Here is a 24,549-nt window from a genome sequence, read left to right on the forward strand (position 1 = left end):
ATGTGCTTTATTTTACCAAATCAGCTCGTATTTGGTATGGGTACGGGATTCTAGAGGACGAAGGAGTCATAAGAGGTGCAAAGAAGTGCTATTTGGGAGTAGAATAAATCTTCCGAGCCAGTAGACAAGAGAAGGTCATATTTGAGAGATGCGCGTAGGCGGAGCTTTCCGACAAGCGAATGATACAGCAGATTAATCATTCGTTTTGATCAGAAACATAGTCTCTAGTTTTTATGAATGAGTTTTTTAATTAAAACAATCACGAGAACTCTCTCGCTTACCCTTAAATCTTTATCCTTGTAAAATAAAGTTCTCTCTCTCTCATAGTTTCTCTTTGGCCTGTTGGCAAGTCTTCTCTCACTAGTTGAAATAATAGAAAACTGTTGATAACACATGGTACCCGCGGGGGAAGGGGGGGGTAAGTTAGCGCAAGGGCAGCTGATGGCGGTGCCATTTGATGTCTGATTCGATCGCGGGGATGCATCGGCCGTAGGTTTTTTTTTTTTTTTTTGTGGGTGGGGGTGGGGTCGCAGCAGATGTTGCCTGGAAGCGTCGTTTTGCACTCTGTGTCTCTGCCCGGGTTTGGGGTGGGGGTGGGGGTGGGGGTGGGGGGGGGGGTGGCTATTAGCGGATGCCCCTTCATGTCTACTCACCGGGGAGGGGGAGGGGTGTGCGACGGCAAGGAATTGTACGCCTTGAAAGAAAGGATGAGAGGGCAGCCGCGGACTCTGCCGCTGGTAACTTTGCCGGCCAGCCGACTAAGGCGGAAACTCTCCAAAGTGATGTATGGCAGCAAAGTAGCACCAAAAGTAAAATTACTCATTTCATTGCATGATGTCTTATACAAGCACATGTTAAAACAATTTTGTTTGTTTGTTTGCGTAACACCCAGCCGACCACGAAGGGCCATAATTATCAGGGCGGTGCTGCTTCGACATTTAACGTGCGCCACACACAAGACAGGCTTCATGTCTCACCCAGTCACATTATTCTGACACCGGACCAACCAGTCCTAGCACTAACCCCATAATGCCAGACGCCAGGCGGAGCAGCCACTAGACTGCCAATTTTAAAGTCTTAGGTATGACCCGGCCGGGGTTCGAACCCACGACCTCCCGATCACGGGGCGGACGCCTTACCACTAGGCCAACCGTGCCGGTATGTTAAGACAAGCAATTGTAATATACCTGTGAGTCTTAGTAATATCCACATATTATACATTTACTAAAATCTCCAGAAGTTACAAATATCTGTGATAATATAAATGTATGTGCATTTCCTGTAGCCGTTTCTGTTTGTTTTTTAGATCATGCAGAAAAATGTTTTTTACAAGGAGCAAGATCCGAGAAAACCACCGGCAAATACACCCTGGTGCATTCTCTGTAGTCAGGCAAACCTGACGCCCACAAGAAGTGGACCTACATGTTTGAAAAAACAACAACACTTTTGTGGGTTGAATTAGATACTTTCTGCTGCAGTTATAGAAGTAAATATTCCTTTTGGATAATTTTCCTGACTGCATAACAGCCTCAAACGTCAGAAATAGTCATAGTTGTGCGTTTATATAGGTAATTCCGCATTGATATTTATACATGTCATTGATAATTAGTAAATTATCAATGTGGAAGTGATATATGTAATTTTTACTTGTGTCGCAATTATGCCGTCATACTATAGTGTCCCCTCCACTGAGGCCAGGAATCTCACCAGCAACCCCCTCAGTTCCCCCTATGGTATCAGTACCCCCTTAGCCCTCATGTTTGCACATTAATATATCTAAAATGATGCGAAAGCTATATGGATATAACCGATGAGGAAACAATGTCTGCCCTGGTCTCTCAAAATAATGGAGTAAATTTGTGTGTGTGTGTGTGTGTGTGTGTGTTTGTGTGTGTGTGTGTGTGTATGTGTGTGTGTATGTGCGTGCATTGGTGTGTGCGCGCATGCGTGTGTTTGTTTGTGTGTGTGTGTGTGTGTGTGTGTGTGTTATTACTTACGTACAGATCATAACTCAGGTTAATAATTCACCGTCTTACAAAAACGTTATCAATGACAACAGAGGCACACAAATGCAACAAGAGAGACACAGCAATAGAATAAAAACAGATGCAAGAAATGTAGAAAACCAAAAAAAGGAACAAGGAGTGTGAAGCAACATCAAAACATTTTGTCAATCATTCGGTCTTGAACGGAATTATCAAACATCAACTATATTCTTGAAGTTGGGCTAACCAAAAAGCGAAACGGGTCGAGATTGTTTCAGCGAATATAGGACCTAATTTATAATTTGCATAACCACATTTCTGTACACACTTTCAGAGTAAACATGTCATATTTAGATATATTAGTATTCAGGAGTGTTTACGCAATCTGTTGCTACAATAATTATTAGACTGCTATTCCTAAACTAATGAAACAGATAAATTAACCTCTTATTCAGCTTCCAAGTTGAAATGCAATCACACAGTCCGCACTGAGTCAAAGGTTGTTTCATAAAAATTCCAATCCCTTTAATAATTTGAAATAATAAGGTCCCCACAGAGCCCCCCGCCATCCACCCCCCCTCCCCCCCACCGGAAATAATGTCATCAAAGACATTAAAAGAAGAAGAAAAAAAACCACGTATTGGCAATATTGCCAGGTAGAACGTTTATCCAAAGTCTCTGTTCAATAGTTTTCTTGGAATCACTCTACACACTGGCCAAAACATACCAATACCAACACCCTTGTCTCGATTCCTGGTCTAACTGTCAAAAGAACACATTCAGTCAAAACAGTTTATGAAACAACACATTTCAGTACTATTGGAAATTTGCTGCTGATCACTACTGGCAAATGGCTACTCTGCACTGGGGCATTTTTTGCAGTGACGCGAAAGGCAGGCTTTCCATTTATTTACTTTGGAACAGCCCCCACAGACATATCGCCTGCCCTCGTGGCTTCTCCTCCTGTGGTCGGCCAGACTGCTTCTACTAGCAAAGGCCATGGTACACAACTTGCACCCATAATTATGGTTTCTGGCCACCACATGAATGGGAGTGCTGTGTTAACATTTTGTGTATTACAAACTTCTTTGCACATTTGTGGCACTCAAAAGGTCTTTCATCTGAGTGTTTGTTCTTGTGGTGTATTTCGAGCAACTTTGGTCGTTTGAACGTTTTAAGGCACCCTGGTTCTGTACACACCACGGGTTCACCTTGGTAGTGCACTTCCCTTATATGTCTCTTCAGATTATTGCCATAGGCGAACGATTTGCCACAATGGTGGCATATGGCCGGAGCAGCGGATCCGGATGGACCTCTACTTCTTCCTCCACCTCCTCTGCCACAAGAACCATTTCTTCGTCTTCAGACTGCATCTGTATAAACAGATGCTCCAAACCCATTAGAATGAGTGTGTGTGGGTGTGTATGTATGGGTGTGTATGTGCGTGTGTGCGTGCGTGCGTGCGTGTGTGTGTGTGGGTGTATACGAGAGACAGCTATTTGGCTTAGTGTGTGTGCCGTTATCTAAGGGCAACAGGGTACGTGTGCTTCTAAGTTGATCACTATTTACATTGACAATGATGCACAGAACCGTTTTGCTGCACTGTACAGATGTACGCTTTTCTGAAATTTCGTTCACACGTGCCGCGTCTGCTATCCAGTTCGCGGTAGGATTAGAATACCAAACCGATGTCAAATACGAGCTGATTTGGTGAAATAAAGCACATTTCTACTTGCGAAACCCATCGAACAGCCATTAGGCTAAGCGAGAGAGTTCTCGTGATTGTTTTAATTAAAAAACTCATTCATAAAAACTAGAGACTATGTTTCTGATCAAAACGAATGATTAATCTGCTGTATCATTCGCTTGTCGGAAAGCTCGGCCTACGCGCATCTCTCAAATATGACCTTATCTTGTATACTGGCTCGGAAGATTTATTCTACTCCCAAATAGCACTTATTTGCACCTCTTATGACTCCTTCGTTCTCTAGAATCCCGTACCCATACCAAATACAATCTGATTTGGTGAAACAAAGCACATTTCTACTTGCGAAACCCATCGAACAGCCATTTCCGGTGCTCGATCGCCGACATTTTCAGCTTTGAAGGCTATTTACGGGCAAATATCAATCGCTCCCTGACTTTTTATGCATCGAGAAACAAATTTAGTCATCGCTGAATCAGTAGCTTACCTTAAATCCCGACATAAATAAAACAAATACCTAGAAAACAGACAAAACGTGCCTTCACACGTGTCAGGCGCGGCCTTCGGCATCCGCTCGGCCTTTGATAGGTTATCCCCCATGTTCACTGTCTGGGGAACAACTGGTGCATGACGCTTGAGACTCAATGTCAATAAGAAGCGACCATTCATTTGTTCGTTGTCCGGGGGCCCTGCAAGCTCATGCAAAAAGAGGTAAAGGTTTAAACTTTTTTAACCTCTGTTATGGTCAGCCTTGATCTAACTTCGGCACATCAATTTATGTCAACTCCTCAAGTTCTGAGAGCAATAAATCCTACCGAAAACATCATTTCAGTTACTGTCCGGGCGTACCTTTAAAGAATATCAATTTATTTCAAAAACATAAGCAAGCTATTTATTATCACATGCACTATCATTTTAAATGAGACGACCATCAGTGCTGATGCTGAAGTAATTTGTGTGCATGCATGAGGAAGTCCTTGTGAGTCTTCACCAAGGCTAACAGTAAATGTCCGGGGAAATAGGCGTAAACGCAGTAACTTCTTTCGGGAATATTTTGTCATGCCATTTTGGGGGACTTTTTACACATGAATACCTGTAAAACAACCTTCAAACGTTTTTGGTTCCGCTACCGGCTCTTTCTGGCAAAAGAAAAACAATGAATGTTCCATCTTGCGTTATGGTGTTCGCTCACAAGAGCATACTACAAAAAAACTATTAACAGGGTCATCAGATGTCTTCTGGCTCTGTGGTGAGGCAAAATGCGAGCGCCCGTCAATTCCGTTACCGTCATTGGAGGGCCGAAACAGGATAACGTTTTCAAGGTGTTTGTTGAAAAACTGCGTCGGGGATTACCGGATAGATCTAAAACATTGACATTGTGTACATTGCCAAATCATATATCGTTCGAAAGAGAAAGACATATTCCTTTGACACCCTGTAAAGTAATCTGCACTTGAGGCAATTTTTGATTTTTTCTTGCATTAAAGACCTCCAAGATTTGCAAACGTCCACAGACCAACAAACACTCCATCCTTTCAGCTTTCGTCCCATGTATTTGGTTTGTCTGTACGTGTAGATATAAGGGTGCCTCCTGAATAATTCGTAAACACGCACACACACACACACGTACGCACGCACGCACGCACACACACACACACTCATACACACACACACACACACGCACACACACACACATCTTACGAAATGCAGTCATACTTAATACAAATTAAGAATAATAAACACAGAAAGATGTTAAGCAGATTAAGGACTAGCACACATTGTCTAAAAATTGAAAGTGGAAGACATCAGAATATCCCTAAAGAAAATCGTCTTTGTATTGAATGCAATGTCATAGAAGATGAAATACATTTTCTAGATAAATGCAATAAATATGTTAAATTAAGGGATGAATTTAAAGAAGATGCTTCACATATCAATATGAAATATGCTAACAAAAATCCAAGTAACTTATTTTTAGAAGACGAAGTTCAAGTTCGTCTTGGCAAATTTGTTACGGATTGTTTTAGCATTGTATAATGCATTATTTGTTGTTTGTTGTGTCAATAACTTTACTGGTTCATGACAATAAACATTATTCTATTCTATTCTATTCTATTCTATTCTATTCACACACACACACACACACACACACACACACACACACACACACACACACACACACACACAAACACACACACACATACACACACACACACACACACACACACACACATACACACATACACCTCCCTGTTTATTTCTTTGTTTTTGACAAACGCTGACAATATTAAATTTTGTCTGAACAGTGCAGCGAACGTTCCTGGACCTCTGAACGTTCCCCGCAAACCTCAGCTACCACAAATGTAGGTAACCAGTATTTATCATTCAACATACAATTTCCAAACCAGAAACTACATTACAATTACAGTATAGCTAAATCCGCCAAAAGCAGGATGGAAATCACCTGCCTCTTCAACAAAATATCAATTATACATAATTATTCAAAAAAGATGATGAGCTGATATGGCTGAGATATGCGTTTATAAATAGTTCAATATATTATTTTTGTGTTGTGCAGTATTTGTGCGTGTATGTAATCTCTCTCTCTCTCTCTCTCTCTCTCTCTCTCTCTCTCTCTCTCTCTCTCTCTCTCTCTCTCTCTCTCTCTCTCTCTCTCTCTCTCTCTCTCTCTCTCTCTCTCTCTCTCTCTCTCTGTTTTTTCATTTACCTGTGCAAAATATAAATCTTAGCTGAATGTTGCTGTTGGTAAAACTGTCTTTTTTCAGTTACAACCAGGATATGATCAGACAGGAGATGGAAGGGGTGGAGCTCGACCATCTTTTCAGTGACTTTTAATGATCTACCTCCACATTATTAAATGTGCAGTCTGTGATGAAAACATAGTCGGATTTTTCTTCACTGCGTTTTCATAGGAAGGGGGGTGAGGGGAGTCACTTTGCCTCAATCAAAGACTTGTATTTTCTGGTAAATCTTTTTCTGGTAAGCGGACTGTAGCAAAGTCATAAAGCACCACAATGTCCTGTACCACATGTTCGCAGACGACACTCAACTACAAAAATCCGCACACACCAAACAGTTTACAGAGTTAGTGCAGTCAATAGAATCATGCAGCGATCACATCAAACAGTGGATGACAGTCAACAAGCTCAAGATGAACGATGATAAGACAGAGATCATGCCAGTTGGCAAACAATCAAACTTAAAAGCTTCTTTCAGAAACATCCAATCTTACCCTTTCTGATACCACAGTCACATTCAGCACCAAAGTAAAAAACCTGGGTGTCTACCTTGACAGTAGCCTGTCAATGGACGCCCACATCAACTCACTCTGCAGAACCGCCTTTCTTGAAATGCGGAGGATTAGCCAAATCAGACACCTTCTTTCCCTCGACGCAACCAAGACACTGGTTTCGGCTTTTATTTTGTCGAGACTGGATTACTGCAACTCGCTCCTAGCCGGCCTCCCAGACGCCAAGCTAGACCGCCTACAGCGCATCATGAACAATGCAGCACGTCTTGTGCTGCGCAAGCGCAAGCGCGACCATGTCACCCCTCTCCTCATGACCCTTCACTGGCTACCAATCAAAGCACGCATAACATATAAAATAGCTACCCTGTGTTACTGTAGCCTTCACGACTCTGCCCCTTCTTACCTGTCTTCGCTCTTAAAGCCACACGTCCCCCCACGCAACCTCAGATCCGCTGACGCAGGGCACCTTGTTGTCCCTCGCATCAAACTGAACGCTTTCAGCAAGCGCGCCTTTATCTACACAGCTCCCTCTATTTGGAACTCTCTGCCCATGTCTGTCCGCCTTTCTACCTCTCTCCTTTCCTTCAAGTCCTCTCTAAAAACACATCTCTTCCGGCAATACTTCAACCCCTAGCCTGTTCAGTATCTGCCACATTGAGGAGAGGGGTCACTTGCCATCGTAGCGCGCTGTGGGCCGGCTGGGGGCGGGTTGCTATTTCATGTGCACTATGAGTGCGACTACACGTGCCTTGGTGTGTGTGTGCGAGGGCTGTATTTTGTATATTGATTATTTGATACATGTATAAATGTGTCTCCAGGAATATGTTTTGTTTTAATCTTGTGTCGATACTATTTAGTTCTGCCTCGTTATTAGCCATTGGGTATAACTGTTTTATCATCACTGCTTTGTTGTTGTTCTTTGGCCATTTACGTTGAATGACTTGTTATACATCGACATTGATAGTTTTATTCTTCTTCTTCTTCGTCGTTCGCTAGATAGTTTTATCATAAGAACCTTTTCTAATTCCTATTAACTCGATGTTCTTTAACTATATTTATACATAAATGCATATTGTAAAGCAGTATGCATTGTTAGAGGATTTTTTTAGTAGCAGTGTTTAAATGTCGCAGCTGCTTTTCCCAGTTTTACCTAAGAGACCGACTGTATATTGTTATTGTATTTGTCAGACTTGATTGTACCAAGTCCCTACACATGTTGTAATGCGCTTAGAGCCAAATATATATATATTTTTTTGTAAGGGATAGGCGCAATATAAATACACTTTATTATTATTATTTATTATATCTGCATGCTCACTAGTCATGGTTATCCATACTGCCTGGCCACGAAAACCAGTCTACGAGAACTAATCTACGAGAACCAGTCTACGAGAACTAATCTACGAGAGCTAATCTACGAGAGCTAATCTACGAGAACCCATCTACAAAAACCTAGCTAGAAAACCCATCTACAAAAACCTAGCTAAAATAACCCACTAAGTAGTTGTAAAATGGCAAAAGACATCGAGGAAAACTGGAAATTCAAAATGGAGAGTCTTGATGCCATGATTAAACAGTGGAGTAAAAGAGATCTCAGTATACAGGGAAAAATAACAGTTATTAAAACGTTTATGACTTCCCCATTTGTGTATATTATGCAGTCTGTTGGTCTTCCAAAGCAAGTTCTCACACAGCTAAACACGAAACTATACAAATTTGTATGGCAAAAACAATACAGTAATAAAAAAGCTTTTGAAAAGATAAAAAGGAAAATTATGGAGTCTGAATATGAGCATGGTGGATTGAAAATGATCAATATGTTTGATATACAGAAAATGTTTTATTTAAATTGGATTGGACGGTTGCATGAAGCAGGTCGAGAAAATTGGAGTGCAATCCCAAAATGGCAGGGGCCATAAATCTCGTAGATTAGTTCTCGTAGACTGGTTTTCGTGGACTGGTTCTCGTAGATTGGTTTTCGAAGATTAGTTTTCGTAGATTGGTTCTCGTAGATTAGTTTTTGTGGACTGGGTTCTGTAGACTAGTGTTTGTTAGAGGGGCTCAGTGAGTTTTTTTAGATTTGTTTTTTTTAAGAATTGTTTTTAGGTTGTTTTTTTAGATTTCGTTTGTTTTAGATTAGAGTTTTATTGTGTTTTTTTTTGGGTTAAAGTGGAGAGTGAGGATTTAGAGTAGAGTTTTAGAGTGTAGTTTGGAGGAAGGATTTAGTGTGTTTTTAAAGTGTAGCTTTAGAGGGAGAATTTAGAATATAGTTTTAGAGTGAAGAATTGAGAGCGTTGTTTTTGGAGTTGTTTAGTCCTGTTGTAATACATTGAAAGTTTTGTTTTTGAAAGTAAACCCCCGTTATCCCACACATTCCCCTGTTCATCTTATGGAATAAAAGAACCTGGTGATATAACTTGTGTCAGTTGCTTTGAGTGTTTGTGCTCGGTGAGAAAGGGTAAAGTAAATTGGCACTCGGTTACATTAATAAAACAATAGTCTTTTTTCTTAAGAAGGGAGATGTAGTGATATCTGCATGCTCACTAGTCATGGTTATCCATACTGCCTGGCCACACAGCCAGCCTCAGTTTTATCCTTGCCTTCTGCAGCAGTCTACATTCAGCTATCACAGTGAACAGTCTCTTGCTTCAGTACTCTCTACTTTGTGCTTGTGTTTAACCTTACCTTTTAGTCTTATATTCAATACAGTGTAATCATTACTATACACGCCTTCACAGTGTTGTCTATGTGTGTGAGTGTCATACTACACATACATCATATCATTACATGTGCTAGTGGGAGCACGTATGTATGATTGTGTGTGTGTGTGGGGGGGTGTGTGTGTGTCCAAATGTAAAAAGCTCATGAGTAAAACAAAACCTTCAGAAATGCTGTACAGTTCAAGTATTTAAAGTGTTCGCATTTCTGGCGTTGGACAAAAGATGAAATGCTCATTTGTTCTCACAAAGCCCAGGTGGACAAAACCAACGTCAGTGTTGGTCTCTTCTGGGAACTGCCTTTTTCATGTCCATGTTATTCGTAATGTGTTATGGATGAAAGCAGATTCGCAATCGTCAATAATGATTGTTCATGGTGTTGTGTAATTTTTAAATTACAAAGGAATTGTAATGTAAAACAGGTTCAAGCGAGCTATTTTTCGCGGCTGTATTTACTGTGCAAACAACTCTAAATATGGCAAAAGTGTCACGTGATAATCAACCGTTTGGTTTCGGCGCTCGCTGGAGCAGACGATTTTTTCTGAAACCCTGACAGTGATGCAACCATATATTACGGTCTCCTTCAGGCAGCAGTCCCAAAATTTCGCCTTGTTTTGACATTAGAACGATGTCTTTATCATTTAACTGTGAAGAACAGAACGGAGATCACTGTCGAAGTCAGCCAATCTGCAATCATTTTCGTCTCGCGAACACTGCTTTAGAACAACACAATCATGGGAGATAACTCTGTATTCTTGTTTTGATAGATTCGTGTAGGACTTGAGCGTCCGGTCAGAGGGACTAAAGCGATAGCGTGGAGCGATGATGATCAGAATGCATGGACACATCAATCAAAACCTTGAAACTTCAAGTATTCGTTTCAAAGAAAATCCTGATGTAGAATTCTGTAATGCGAAAAAGGTGAACCAGGAAAGGAAACGTCACAGTTAACCGGAGGCTTTGCACGGTTTACAAAATGCATAAACTGAATATCTATCTCACAAATTTATATGACTTAGAAATATTAAGTGACATATGTAACACATTCAAAACATATCGTCTTGTTTTGAACATGGACACAGAAAGAGTTCGGTTAGTAGTTAAAGGGAAGAAACTGTTGTTATTTTGGTAATTTGTGTACATTAATTGTTACCTCCCTTTCATTAGTCTTTTCAACTTGGCTAAGTTTCATATTTTTGGATTTTAATTAAATTGTTCAAGCTGTTTTAAATGTGTTATTTTGATTAGGTATTAATTATAAACTTTAAGCAGTTGTACAGATTCCCCCCCGCGGGTTAGGGGGAAGAATTTACCCGATGCTCCCCAGCATGTCGTAAGAGGCGACTAACGGATTCTGTTTCTCTTTTTACCCTTGTTAAGTGTTTCTTGTATAGAATATAGTCAATGCTTGTAAAGATTTTAGTCAAGCAGTATGTAAGAAATGTTAAGTCCTTTGTACTGGAAACTTGCATTCTCCCAGTAAGGTCATATATTGTACAGTACTACGTTGCAAGCCCCTGGAGCAAATTTTTGATTAGTGCTTTTGTGAACAAGAAACAATTGACAAGTGGCTCTATCCCATCTCCCCCCTTTCCCCGTCGCGATATAACCTTCGTTACACCAAATAAAGAAAGAAAGAAAGTTGTACAGATATTTTATTTTATTTTAAGACATTTATTGTTAGATATTTTCTAGTTCGATTTTTAGAATTTTAGCTTCACTTCTTCCGCCCTCTGTTGAAAAGCCGCCAAGTTGGTGGGACATTTGTTGGAGCACTTTTTGGTTCTAAATCAGGTGAATATTGATTTCTACATTGTCATCTGTTTGAAATATGATTAGTTACTAGTTTAGCAAGATGGATAGTATAAATTGGAGTGGTTATTTTTGTAAATCTGTTCCGAAACTGAAATATTTGTAATTTGACCATGTTGAGTTTTTTTTTACAGAAGCACCTGTCACAGAAACAGTGCATATTATTTGTATTTTGGGTTGTAGTTTTTTGTGTATGAAGTGCGTAGACGGAAAGATAAGTGTGTTACTGATGTTGTGAAGTTAAATAGGGTTTAGGTTTTGCAAAGAAATTTAATTTTAATAATAATTTAAAGTAAAAGAAAGTTTTGCGCATGCGCAGGCAAAACCGAAAGCGCATTTAACTTTAACCCTTAGCTGTAAGCTAGATATGCACAAGTCATGTCGGTGCCACATAATGCTGACACACACGTTCCTGTGCATAGTTTATGGATAACGTGTAGTTGGGAAGTTAAGAGTAGAAATAATTAGTATTTAGTGTAGGAGGGTTGGGGGTGGGTAGGGAGGGGGTGGGTATGGTTTACTTTGAGCAGGTCGGTTTCAGAATTGTGTATCTTATATTTGAGTCTTTCGTGTTTTAGACATTGATGCATTTAATAGTTTTAATGAGTTGCCTTTTGTTTTATCATTCTGGTGTTTATCTAGATGTGCTGTGTATCTTATAAGAAGTTCTTAAAAGTTCGAAGTTATTTTAGCATATAGGTTTTTTATGGTCTTAACAGTTAAACATGTATTACGTTATCATTAAGATTCATGCTTTGTTAGCACTAAACAGTTGTTTTAATCAGTCTGGTTTTCTCTTGTTTTCATCTTATGAACATTCTAAATGTTAGACTAACTTATTGTCTTGTACAGAATAACAACTGTGTGAATGGTGCCATACTGAATGAAAGAGTGTGACATGAAGTTCTTGTACATCATTGTAAAGAGTGTGAATGACGTTTTAGCCCATATCCACCCCAAAAAATTTTTTTTTGGCAGTTATCATTTTTTAGTGGTTTTTTTACTGAAAGGAGTACCACTAAGACATATCCGTAGTCGTTTGCCCCCCAAAACTTTTTGTTCCTAGTTTTTTTAGAAGTTTTTGGGTGCACCCCTCTAGGGTGCATTGGGGGCAAATGACCACAATAACATTTTTTTAAGTGCACCCCCACAGGGTGCACTGGGGGCCAATGACCACAATAACCTTTTTGTTAAGTGCACCCCCACATTGGAACCTTGAGACGTTATGAAGTTAAATAGAAAACTCACATTTTGTGGACATATTTCAGATAAATGAATTTGTAAAAACAGCTTTATTTTTTGCCTTGAAACGAACATAGCAACGTTGGGCCATTTCTTTGATTTCACAATATCCAGCTGATTGCTCATTTGCGTTCTTTCAAAATGAGTGTACATTATCTTTGTGTTGGTAAAAATTAAGCCAAAATATCTGGGAGGAATAACCCTATCCTCTCCTCCACTTCTTTCTTAGAAGTAGCTCAAATCAAGAAAAAACAACGCCAAGGAACTCCATGATGAAGAGCGACGATGCAGCAAATTCAAGGAACTCCGTGGAACTCGTTGAAGCAATGGAGATGAAGGCCAACTCGACACTTTGTACACATCTTCCTTGTGTTTTTGTGACATTTTGCGCATCTTTTCTGTGTTGAATTGGAAGAGAAGTGACCTGTTCTGTCACTCCTGACGGCCTCAGGGACTCTGGGTGTGAAGGTCAGGTCTCGACCTACTCTCAATGGAGTCCCCGCTGCACCATGACGCATGAGATAGGTCTGAGCCACCCTCACCTGAAAGTCAGCAGATCAACTGTCGCTTGACAGTCAACACTTCTTTCCCAGTACATAGGTCGCCTTGGCAAGGCATTGTATCCTGACAAGAGGAGAATGCCAATGAAAGATCGCATATCCTGTCTGTTGGTAGTGAATGCATGGTTGCCATTATCTCGATTGGCATACAAGTTTGTCTGTTGTACCAAATTGTCGACGACATCATCATCAAAGAAAAATTCAAATATGTCCACTGGGTTCAGGTTTTGATTGTACCAGGCTGGATCTGGAATATTTGGGAAAGGAACTTGTGTTTGAAGCCCGTTTCTTGGCATGTCTGCACGTTGCCAGTTACGTTGTGCTTGCTGGTTGCCACCCTGTGGAGCTCTTTGGGCATGCCTACGTGGTGCTGGGGCTGGTGGGGCTCGAGCGCGTGGTGCTGGGGCTGGTGGGGCTCGAGCGCGTGGTGCTGGGCCTGGTGGGGCTCGAGCGCGTGGTGATGGGGCTGGTGGGGCTCGAGCGCGTGGTGCTGGGGCTGGTGGGGCTCGAGCGCGTGGTGCTGGGGCTGGTGGGGCTCGAGCGCGTGGTGCTGGGGCTGGTGGGGCTCGAGCGCGTGGTGCTGGGGCTGGTGGGGCTCGAGCGCGTGGTGCTGGGGCTGGTGGGGCTCGAGCGCGTGGTGCTGGGGCTGGTGGGGCTCGAGCGCGTGGTGCAGGTGCTGGTGCTCGAGCGCATGGTGCAGGGGCTGGTGGAGCTTGAGTATGTGCTGCAGGACCATGTGGGGCTACAGCACATGGTGCGACAGGTCGTGTGGCTTCAGCGTGTGGTGCATCTTGAGTAGATGGAGCAGGACCAGGTGGATTCTCACACCGAGCACGTTTGGGAGGAGGTTGTTGGGCCGTAGATGGTGGGGCTCGAGCAGGATGAAGATGTGCATGTGCTTTAGGATCAAATGGGGCATGCGTTGGTGGAGCAGGAATTAGTTGGGCTGATGTGATGATGGAATGTGTACGTGATGAATGGGGTTACTCATCTGAGTCTTCATTCGTTGATGACATTGTTTTTGTTTCGCCTTGTAAGTCTGTCACGACTAATTCTGCCTCTGCTGTAAGCTGTCGGTGATTTAGATTTTGAATGCAGCCATTCTCGTCTTCATCACCACTGTCCTCATCCGATAAATCACCCGCATTTCCAGGAGGAGTTATGTAAACGGTTGCTTGTAGAAAATCATCGTCTTCCAGCATTGACACTACCTCGTTCACTGTGTATCGCCTCCTCCTACACACACACATAATATGTTTATCTCTCAGGATCAAAATAGCATCAAATCAAAAGCACAGTAAAAAAAAAAACACCGATGGACCCTACTTTTTTTTAGTCACGTTACCTTAGGCCAACATATTTTTTTAGGCCTGATAGTTTTCATGAAACTCAAACGGGTCAAATCACAGGCGATGGAAATCATTGCATTATTGACACGGTTATTTCAATCAGAGACCTCTGACAGTGTGATTCAGATACAGACACAGACACAAAAAAGGATGGTAGCTCTCGCTCCCAATGCACTCTAGTAGGGTGCACTGAAAAAAAGAAGCATGGTACCGCTCGCTCCCAATGCACCCCTGTAGGGTGCACTACTATTTCATCATTTTCAGTGTGGAACATATTATTTTAGGAATAATCTAACATGTACATCTTACTAAACATATAATTTGTACACTAAAACCGCTGACACAGGAATAAAAATGAGAACTGTTTGACAACTATCACTTACGAATTTTGCTGAGGAGTGTTCGCTGCCATTTTTCATTTCCCCTCTTTTCAGACTTCAGTTCACGAGAGCATTTCAGGAGAGATCACTTGATCATTATGTTGCTGGTGTAGAGACAAGTCATGGGAACTGCAGGATACTAAACTAAATGCAATTTGTCCTTTTGTGATTTTTCCACTACAATTTAAATCGATGCACCCCCAGGGGGTGCGATGGGTGGATATGGGTTAGTTTAGATGTCAAGCGCTTAGAGCAAGCCTTTTTAACGAAAGTTTTTGATTTAGCGCTATATAAATGTTCTTATTATTATTATTATTGCATTATTGGAAAGTTGGCTGCCTCTATTTTGTGACTAGTGTTTTATTTGAGATGTTTGAGGTGAGATTATTTCATTCCAAGTGACATTGTGAGTTGAAGAAGTTTGGTCATAATGGTCAGTTTATCACTGCAAGTAAATGTGATAATGCATGGAAACTTCTTGTAGTTATTTTTTGAGTTTGTAACAATGGTGGAGTGGAACACATTGTGATGGGTGGTATTGTTACAAGTGAATCTAAGATGGTTAGTCAATGTCTTGCAGGATAACATAATATATAGCCTTTCTGTTTTTGTCTATGAAGATGAAAATGATCACAGTAGGCAAAATGTGATTCCTGTGTTAAGAACAAGATTACTGTTTATAGTTGGTAAATAGTAAGTGATGTCAAAATAAAAGCTGTTTTTAGTTGATAACGTGGAATGATGTAATGATAGTGATGTGTTGGAACACAGTAACTATGTGGTAATTATTAGTCATAATTACTAGTCTCTGGTAACATCTGGCAAATATAATTTGTGTTGTTTTATTGTGTGGTAAAAAGAAAAGGGTATATGGTCATTACCATTGCTATGTTTTCCTTTTGGTGGTTGGGTTGCTTCCCTTTAAAAAATTTTAAGACGGGTAGCCTTTTCAGACCTTAGCAATTCAGACTGCGTCAATGCTTTTATGTGATTCGGGTAAGTATATTAATCAAATGAAAATTTACTTAAAAATTTTCAATTTAATTTTCAGAGCCAACCAGTCTGGGTTTTTCACATCAGTCTGAGTGGTCTTTGTTCTAAGATTGGTGAAGCACCTTATGAACACTGGGTTTAACTTTAACACTGGTTTTTACATTTAGTCAAGTTTTGACTAAATGTTTTAACATAGAGGGGGAATCGAGACGAGGGTCGTGGTGTATGTGTGTGTGTGTGTGTGTGTGTGTGTGTCTGTCTGTCTGTCTGTGCGTGTGTGTGTGTGTAGAGCGATTCAGACCAAACTACTGGACCGATCTTTATGAAATTTGACATGAGAGTTCCTGGGAATGATATCCCCGGACGTTTTTTTTCTTTTTTGCGATATATACCTTTGATGACGTCATATCCGGCTTTTTGTAAAAGTTGAGGCGGCACTGTCACACCCTCATTTTTCAATCAAATTGATTGAAATTTTGGCCAAGCAATCTTCGACGAAGGCCGGACTTCGGTATTGCATTTCAGCTTGGTGGCTTAAAAATTAATTAATGACTTTGGTCATTAAAAATCTGAAAATTGTAAAAAAAATAATTTGTTTTTAAAACGATCCAAATTTACGTTCATCTTATTCTACATCATTTCCTGATTCCAAAAACATATAAATATGTTATATTCGGATTAAAAACAACCTCTGAAAATTAAAAATATAAAAATTATTATTAAAATAAAATTTCCGAAATCGATTTAAAAACAATTTCATCTTATTTCTTGCTGGTTCCTGATTCCAAAAACATATAGATGTGATATGTTTGGATTAAAAACACGCTCAGAAAGTTAAAAAGAATAGAGATAAAGAAAAGCGTGCTATCCTTCTCAGCGCAACTACTACCCCGCTCTTCTTGTCAATTTCACTGCCTTTGCATCGAGCGGTGGACTGACGATGCTACGAGTATACGCTCTTGCTGTAAAAATGCAGTGAGTTCAGTTTCATTCTGTTAGTTCGACAGCTTGACTAAATGTTGTAATTTCGCCTTGTTTAGTTCTTGTATTTCATTCTTGGAAGTTTGTATTTTGTTGAAAAAAAGAAAAGACAGACAAGAAAATAAAAGGATTTTGAAAACATTTATTCCTGTATTTGTGTTATTCATTTAACACATAAAATCCCCTACCCCATTCCTTAACATAATTGATTTTTCTAAACTAAACTTGAAAAGTCAAGAGTGTTACACATAATTATCCTGAATCGCTTCTGCACATCTTTGTTCAAAATCTCTCCCTGACTGTACATACCAAATAATCTAATGAAGGTGAAACGTGGAATCAGCTTGACTCTTTAGGCCAAATAAAAATATATGTTGGTTTTGGGTAACCCGACGACCCTATATTTTTCCCGGCGCCGACCCAAAACCTTTTCGTTTCATTTCTAACAAAAAAACTGTTGGCACATTTTGCAAACCATATCAAAATTAAGGGGAGTAACCTCCTTTAAAATCAACTAAATTTAATGAAGAAGAAAAAAAAGCCGACCGACAGACCCTATCTTTTTTGGTCACGTTACCATAAACCAACATATACAGTATTTACATTTGGCTTTACGCGTCTGTACGAAGCTAATGAGCATTGACTTTTTGCTAAAAAGACTGCGTGAAGACTTGGCGAAGTTGGCTTCGGGCTTAATGAAGAACAGCCTTGACGACTTTAATTCAGCAAAACAATCCCTCTGTGCACAGACTGTGTGGTGATCTGTGGTGTGTCCAAGGGGTGGGATGCTCCTATCGCTTGCCTAACCTGGGCGGACCTACAGTGATTTGCAAAACGGTTTAAAGGGGAGGGAAGCTTCCTTTGAATATACATACCTGTTTTGGAGGCGAACGGGGGTCTTCTCTTTTCATGTGGTGGGATTCTTCCGGTATATTTCGGAAATCCAGATTCGTAATGTCTGTGGTGACGTTTTTTTGGTTGTTAATTATACAAATCCTTCAGCATCTGGTGTCCCCCAGGACCCCCCCCCCCCCCCCCCCTTAAAATTCTTCAGGATTCATGACATTTGTCAGTCCCACCCATGCTTTCCTTGTGGTGCCAAGACAATGGTACATGTGCTGGTTTCCCCTCTGCGTCTGGTAAGGTGTAGGCTAACCGGACACTGACCCACCGAACAGCTGCAGAGGCGTCTTTCAGATTATAGGGTAGTGTCGTATTTGCTACGAATTTAATATCCTCACCAGGTAACTCTGACTGCTCACATGTAAAAGAACAAACCGGCATATCCACACACAGACTGACAGACAGACAAACACACTGACACACGTATAAGCACGAACAAACAAGAAGAGACAGAAAGAAGCATAATTATACTTTAAAAAAAACGGGCCCACGCACAAAGATAGCTGACCACGCATCTATATATATATATATACATCCAATAATAAACTTGGCCAAAATATTATTGCAACAGATTTCAAACCCAAATTAAAGCATTAATTCCCGTGTCATTTCATTAACACTTTATATGCCAGTTAAGGCCGTTAATTCACGTAACCTTCAGGGTCACCTTATGGATTAATTATTTCTTTTACGTGGATCACGTGACCGCCACTCAAGTAAGGGTACCCTCAAAATTGCGGACCAGACAAAAACGGAAGGGCCGAATGAAAAATCGGGAAAAAAATCACAATCTTTGCAACTTTGACATACGAGAAGAACATCAAACCAATGATCTACCCTGAACAGATTGTTTTGATGGTTTTGCTACCTTGCTTATTTCGTGTGCTTTTCATGTCTTTTCGTGAATATTGCCCAAATGTAAAACAGAAGTAGCGTGCTGAGAAACACTCGTGTTTAAAAAAATATTCTTCTGCCAATTGTTGCAAAAATCGGTAATATTAGCTTAAAATATTTTTGATGATCGGAAAAGGGATGTGTGAGACCATCCAATCACAGCCCCCGAATTCCCCATCGTGTCCATCAGAATAGCTCAAATAATGTCTTCGACTCGTCGGCATTATACTTGTCTCGTCTAAATATTGGGCCCTATTGCTACGCTGAAAACACAATAGCAAAAATGGCCTCCCCATCTCTCCTCATAGCGGTCGCAGTGATGTGTGTACGTTGCTTCGTGTGTGCGCGCGCCCGCGGCGCGCGCGTGTGTGTGTGTCATTAACTTCTATTGTGTTTTCAGCGTAGCAATAGGGCCTGATATTTAGACGAGACAAGTATAATGCCGACGAGTCGAAGACTTTATTTGAGCTATTCCGCTGATGGACACGTGGGGAAATTCGGGGGCTGTGATTGGATGGTCTCACACATCCCTTTTCCGATCATCAAAAATATTTTAAGCTAATATTACCGATTTTTGCAACAAAGTGCATTTAAAAAAAAAACTGGGCTACTTTGCCTTAAAATTGCGTATAGCTGCTGCCATTGGTGGGTACCAAGAAAAGTTGTTTCAAAGACTATGTGCATTTGTCTGTCAAATGAAACCAAATTTAAACTGAACATTTTTCATTAAAATGTTTCAGACTTAATAGTAGTCTAAATATCGGACCCTATTTCTACGATGAAAACACAATAGCGTTTATATAGCTGTTCTGACATTAAATTCTTTGTTAAAATCATGTTTTTCACGGTCAGCAACAAGGACCCTGCAGAACTGATGGTCCATGTCGTTGATTGCAGACGACGGTCCCCTTTCCGCATGAAGCCACGGAAATAACCGAACATTGAAAAACCCACGGACATGTATTACGGAGAAAACTCGAGATAACCGGATGTTTAGCATTACGTCAATATGCTAGGAATCATATGACGTCATGACGTATCATCGCTTGCCTACGTAGATTGTATGTTCGAAAGTTTGACTTCTGTTGGGAATTCGCGTGGTGAAGACTGCGGTAAATCTGTAGATGATAAGAAAACAAGGTTGTCTCAGAAGAAACGACTAAATGTTTCAGACCGGTAACTTCATTTCAACATTGCACTATACAATGGACGTTATATGTGACAGGAGAGTTTGCCGCTGATTTTGTGTTAAACATCGCCGAGAGATCGTCTGCTAGAATCAGAGATAGGTCGCTTCTGAGATTGCAGCTTCTGGAAATTTGCAAGGTTTATACTTGTCTCGTCTAAATATTGGGCCCTATTGCTACGCTGAAAACACAATAGCTGTTAATAATCGGGAAACGGATGTGTGAGACCATCCAATCACAGCCCCCGAATTCCCCACGAGTCTATCAGAATCAGTAGTAGCTATATATATGAGCCTTTGCCAAAAGGTGCCATTTCGGACCCATGTATTTTTGGAAAGCAAGTGTAATTAACTGGATTACCCCAACATGTTTACATGTATTGTGCTTTGAAAAAGGGAGTTTGATGAATGCTTTTTTTAATGTTTTGAAGCCTGTTGTTGTTGTGAATGTTAAATAAAAAATAAAATGTTTCAAACATACACCAGAAACGGCCCCGAAAAATTTTGGACATTTTGGTGTCCTCGGGAAATTTTCGATTTTTCATGGTCTGCATCACTTTATCGGTTTTAATCAGCGTATTTCATACAGTCTAAGCATGCAACTCTTAGTAGAATGTGCAACAATCGTAATTAGAACCAGAATTTACCGAAAACCTCGCCCAGTAAATACCCGGTTATTTTCGAAGGCCTCATGTCCGCAGACCAACTTGTTTACAGATTCGATTTTCGCCGGTCTTGGTGCTTTGAATGGCCGCCATTTTGGATGAAAACGATAGTTTCGTGTTCGAGGAAATAAAAGCAGTGTGTTGCATTTGAGTCAGAATTTGCGAAGTTATTGTATCTAGCAGCTAAAAAGAATCGATGGAGTTTAATGTCCGAAAGTAACGTTTGACACATTTTGTTATTTTTGCAATTTTCACAAAGAAGTTTCGCGAGTATTTTATACAAAAGCGTGGAAACCACTAGCTTTGCTTCTTTGGCGTTTCCGGTCACCGATTCGATTGAAATCATGGAGACGACGAGCCGTAAAGTTGAGAAAATATTGTACTGTCTGTTCAGGGTAAGGTGTAGATCTATACGTAACGTTTGACACTTTGTAGATCTAATGTTTGACACTTGCCCATAATTCTTCTCCCGACGAATTGAATTAGCTTATATTATCCCATGACCTGCCTCTTTATCTCTGTTAGCTGAGGAGGTGATTATTCTGAATATTCCATCACAACCATATGGATATCCTATGGATATCCCATCACAACCGAGTTTCGATCTCAACTGTCATTGGTCATTGTCTTTGATTTCAGAGTACAATTGAATAATTTATGGAGGTCATCTGCATATTCAGAGTTTACAGATGGACTACTTTTTACAATTAGTCAAGTTTTGACTAAATATTTTAACGTATAGGGGGGAATCGAGACGAGGGTCGTGGTGTGTGCGTGTGTGTGTGTGTGTGTGTGTGTGTAGAGCGATTCAGACTAAACTACTGGACCGATCTTTATGAAATTTGACTTGATAGTTCCTGGGTATGATATCCCCAGACTTTTTTTCTTCATTTTTTCTTATAAATGTCTTTGATGACGTCATATCCGGCTTTTCGTGAAAGTTGAGGCGGCACTGTCACGCTCTCATTTTTCAACCAAATCGGTTGAAATTTTGGTCAAGTAATATTCGACGAAGCCCGGACTTCGGTATTGCATTTCAGCGTGGTGGCTTAAAAATTAATTTATGACTTTGGTCATTAAAACTCTGAAAATTGTAAAAAAAAAAAAAAGTTTTTATAAAACGATACACATTTACGTTCATCTTATTCTCCATTATTTTCTGATTCCAAAAACATATAAATATGTTATATTTGGATTAAAAACAAGCTCAGAAAATTAAAAATATAAAAATTATTATCAAAATTAAATTTTCGAAATCAATTTAAAAACACTTTCATCTTATTCCTTGTCGGTTCCTGAAGAGAGAGAGAGAGAGATAGAGAGAGATAGAGAGAGAGAGAGAGAGAGAGAGAGAGAGAGAGAAAGAAAGAAAGAAAGAAAGAAAGAAAGAGAGAGAGAGAGAGAGAGAGAGAGTGAGAGAGAGAAAGAGAGAGAGAGAGAGAATGAGAGAGAGAGAGAGTTTGTTTGTTTGTTTGTTTGCTTAACGCCCAGCCGACCACGAAGGGCGGCCACACACACACACACACACACACACACACACACACACACACACACACACACACACACACACACACACACACACACACAAAACCCGACCGACTGAATATGTAAGTGATCCACGTGTGAAAACCAAAACATAACAGCGCGATGACAGCCAACATTTCTATCCCCGACTGACAAACAGTAACACTGCATGCAAACTGACTTGGGTCAACGATCAAACCAGCACGGCCCGAACTGAATTTGTTGCGCTGCCATTATCGTGCGCAATTCTGGTAAAAATATAAACCCGGTATGCCGAATTGAGTATAACGAAAGTCGATGTCATATACATGATACACAAGGATATTTTAAAATGACTTTCAAAATGTAAAAGCAGATAGCAGACCTTTTTATAAGCAATTTGAATGACTGAATGTCTACATACAAGTCGAATGACGCCGTCCATTATGCTGACAAATGGGAACTAGCTATGCGCATGAATTCATTGACATGAATTTCGACTGCGGAGGCTTTTGGCAAGCTGAAAACAGGCACGGGCAGGTTTTAGTGGAAAAAGTAAGTGTTTTTAATGAAAACGTCGGAGTAATGGGATAAATAGCTTACACACTCCGAGTTCTGATTATCTTGCATATTGTGTAACCTATATACAACTGCTTGCTACTTTTGGAGGCAAATTTGATTGAAGAAAAATTCGATCCTCTGTTTTTGTTAATATCCGTGTTACGATTCAGGAGGATACGTTCATATCCGTGCAACGATTTAGGAGGAGACATTTATGTCCTTGTAAATATTGTAGCCAAAGCTGAAAAAATGCTTTTGGGTTAGCAGGGGGAAGGAATATTTTCATGAGATTGTTTTAACACCACCCCCCCCCCCTCCCCAACATAAAAAAAAATCAAAGTTTTTTTTTTTTTAAATTTGGATTTTGCTAGGATTTTACGTACAACTAATTAAAAAAATTCGATTTGATTGAGAACCTTGTTCCAGATGTACATAGACATTAGGTTAAAACTGTATTCTAAATGTCTGTTTGAATATTGTAGTTATTTTTGACATTTTCATTGATTTCATGTCCACTGACTCCATGTAACACGTGACAGGTAGAACGCAGATTTGACCTGTTTTGAACATGATGTTACTTTTTTTGTGGTGCTTTGATGTTCCATAATTACCTAATCTTCAAAATATGAATGTATCCTAAAGGTCTATTTAATATCACAGTTGTCATTTATAACATTTTGAATAATTTCATGTCCACTCACACAGTGTAACATGTGACACGTAGAATGCTGTTATGACTTGCTTTTAACATGTTTTGCTATTGTTTCTGTTTTCATATTCCATAAATAACCTAATCTTTAGATTGTAAATGAAAAGTTAGTGTATGTATAACATTCTGGTTGTTATTTCAAATATTATGAATATTTTCATGTCCATCAATATTTTTGTAACACGTGACACCTACAACAACATGTTTAACTAGTTTGAGCAAACTGTAACAACTTTTAGGGATATTTTTAACATGTGTCAGTGTTTCTGTTGAAGTGTTATATTTTATTTTAGGGTTTATACTTCTTGTGGTTACTTAGCAGAAAGTATCAGTTTTGACTTTTATGATGTTTGAGCGTTTTGCGACATTACGTGACACTGCATTCAAGATTTGGCTCCAAATGTACTTTTAAAGACTGATAATGCTTCTGCAGGGTCTGTTTACTAGAAATAAATCATTACCAGTTGTATGAAATGATATTAATGGCTTCTGTGGTCAGTTTTGTTGCACATGTGGCTTTTCTCAAAATTGGCGTTTTATGGCATATTATCAAACCGTACACATTTCCCAAATGCACAAACCATTCTTTTATTACACAAATGTGTTCATCAAAGACTAATGTATCACTTAAAACACCAAAAAAAATCAACTGAAAAGGTTTAGTTTGTCACAAATGTCCAAGCACCCCCCCAGCACCTTTTGGCAAAGCCTCATATATATACTAGCAGTTAAGCCCGGCTTCGCCCGGGAGTAAGCGGAGCCCTGTAGCAATTTAAGACGCTCGCTATCCCATTATCATTAGCTTTACCTCCTTTGTTTGGATACAAAAAAAGAGTTATCTCCCTTACCTTCTAGAAATTTCCGGAACTGTCCAGTTAATTTTTCTTTCTTCATTTCTTCCCCTCATAGGAGCAATAGCGAGTCTCTAATATCACTGGCATAATGTGCTTGCTACAGGTGAACAGTAGGCACTGAACTGGTCTTGCACCATATAGGCTGTATTCAATAAATGGGAGGTCCATAATCTGAGAAAGGAAACAATGAATCAAGAAACTAAAACCCAGGTGCACATCTGCGGCACCTAGGGAGTGTACGTGCACACTATCTTGTTCCTGCCTCTTGCCATCTCAGAG

The 24,549-nt window shown here is 40.1% G+C and overlaps 1 protein-coding gene across 3 annotated transcripts in view; it reads left to right on the forward strand.

Annotated features, from left to right (window-relative positions):
- The window catches only part of LOC138973609 (caspase-8-like), a 50,588-nt gene extending 41,211 nt beyond the window's left edge, over positions 1 to 9,377 (forward strand). For 2 of the 3 annotated variants that reach the window (XM_070346324.1, XM_070346326.1), the window contains 2 exons: positions 5,997 to 6,053; positions 6,477 to 9,377. In XM_070346324.1, coding sequence (XP_070202425.1) covers positions 5,997 to 6,053; positions 6,477 to 6,546 — 127 coding nt within the window. In that variant the 3' untranslated portion in view covers positions 6,547 to 9,377. Of the gene's footprint in view, positions 1 to 5,996; positions 6,058 to 6,476 lie in introns of all 3 variants that reach the window. The other variant, XM_070346325.1, reaches the window with a different exon arrangement.
- The last annotated feature ends 15,172 nt before the right edge of the window (positions 9,378 to 24,549 follow it).

Source organism: Littorina saxatilis, linkage group LG8 (genome assembly GCF_037325665.1).
Source record: "Littorina saxatilis isolate snail1 linkage group LG8, US_GU_Lsax_2.0, whole genome shotgun sequence".
Lineage (NCBI taxonomy): Eukaryota > Metazoa > Mollusca > Gastropoda > Littorinimorpha > Littorinidae > Littorina > Littorina saxatilis.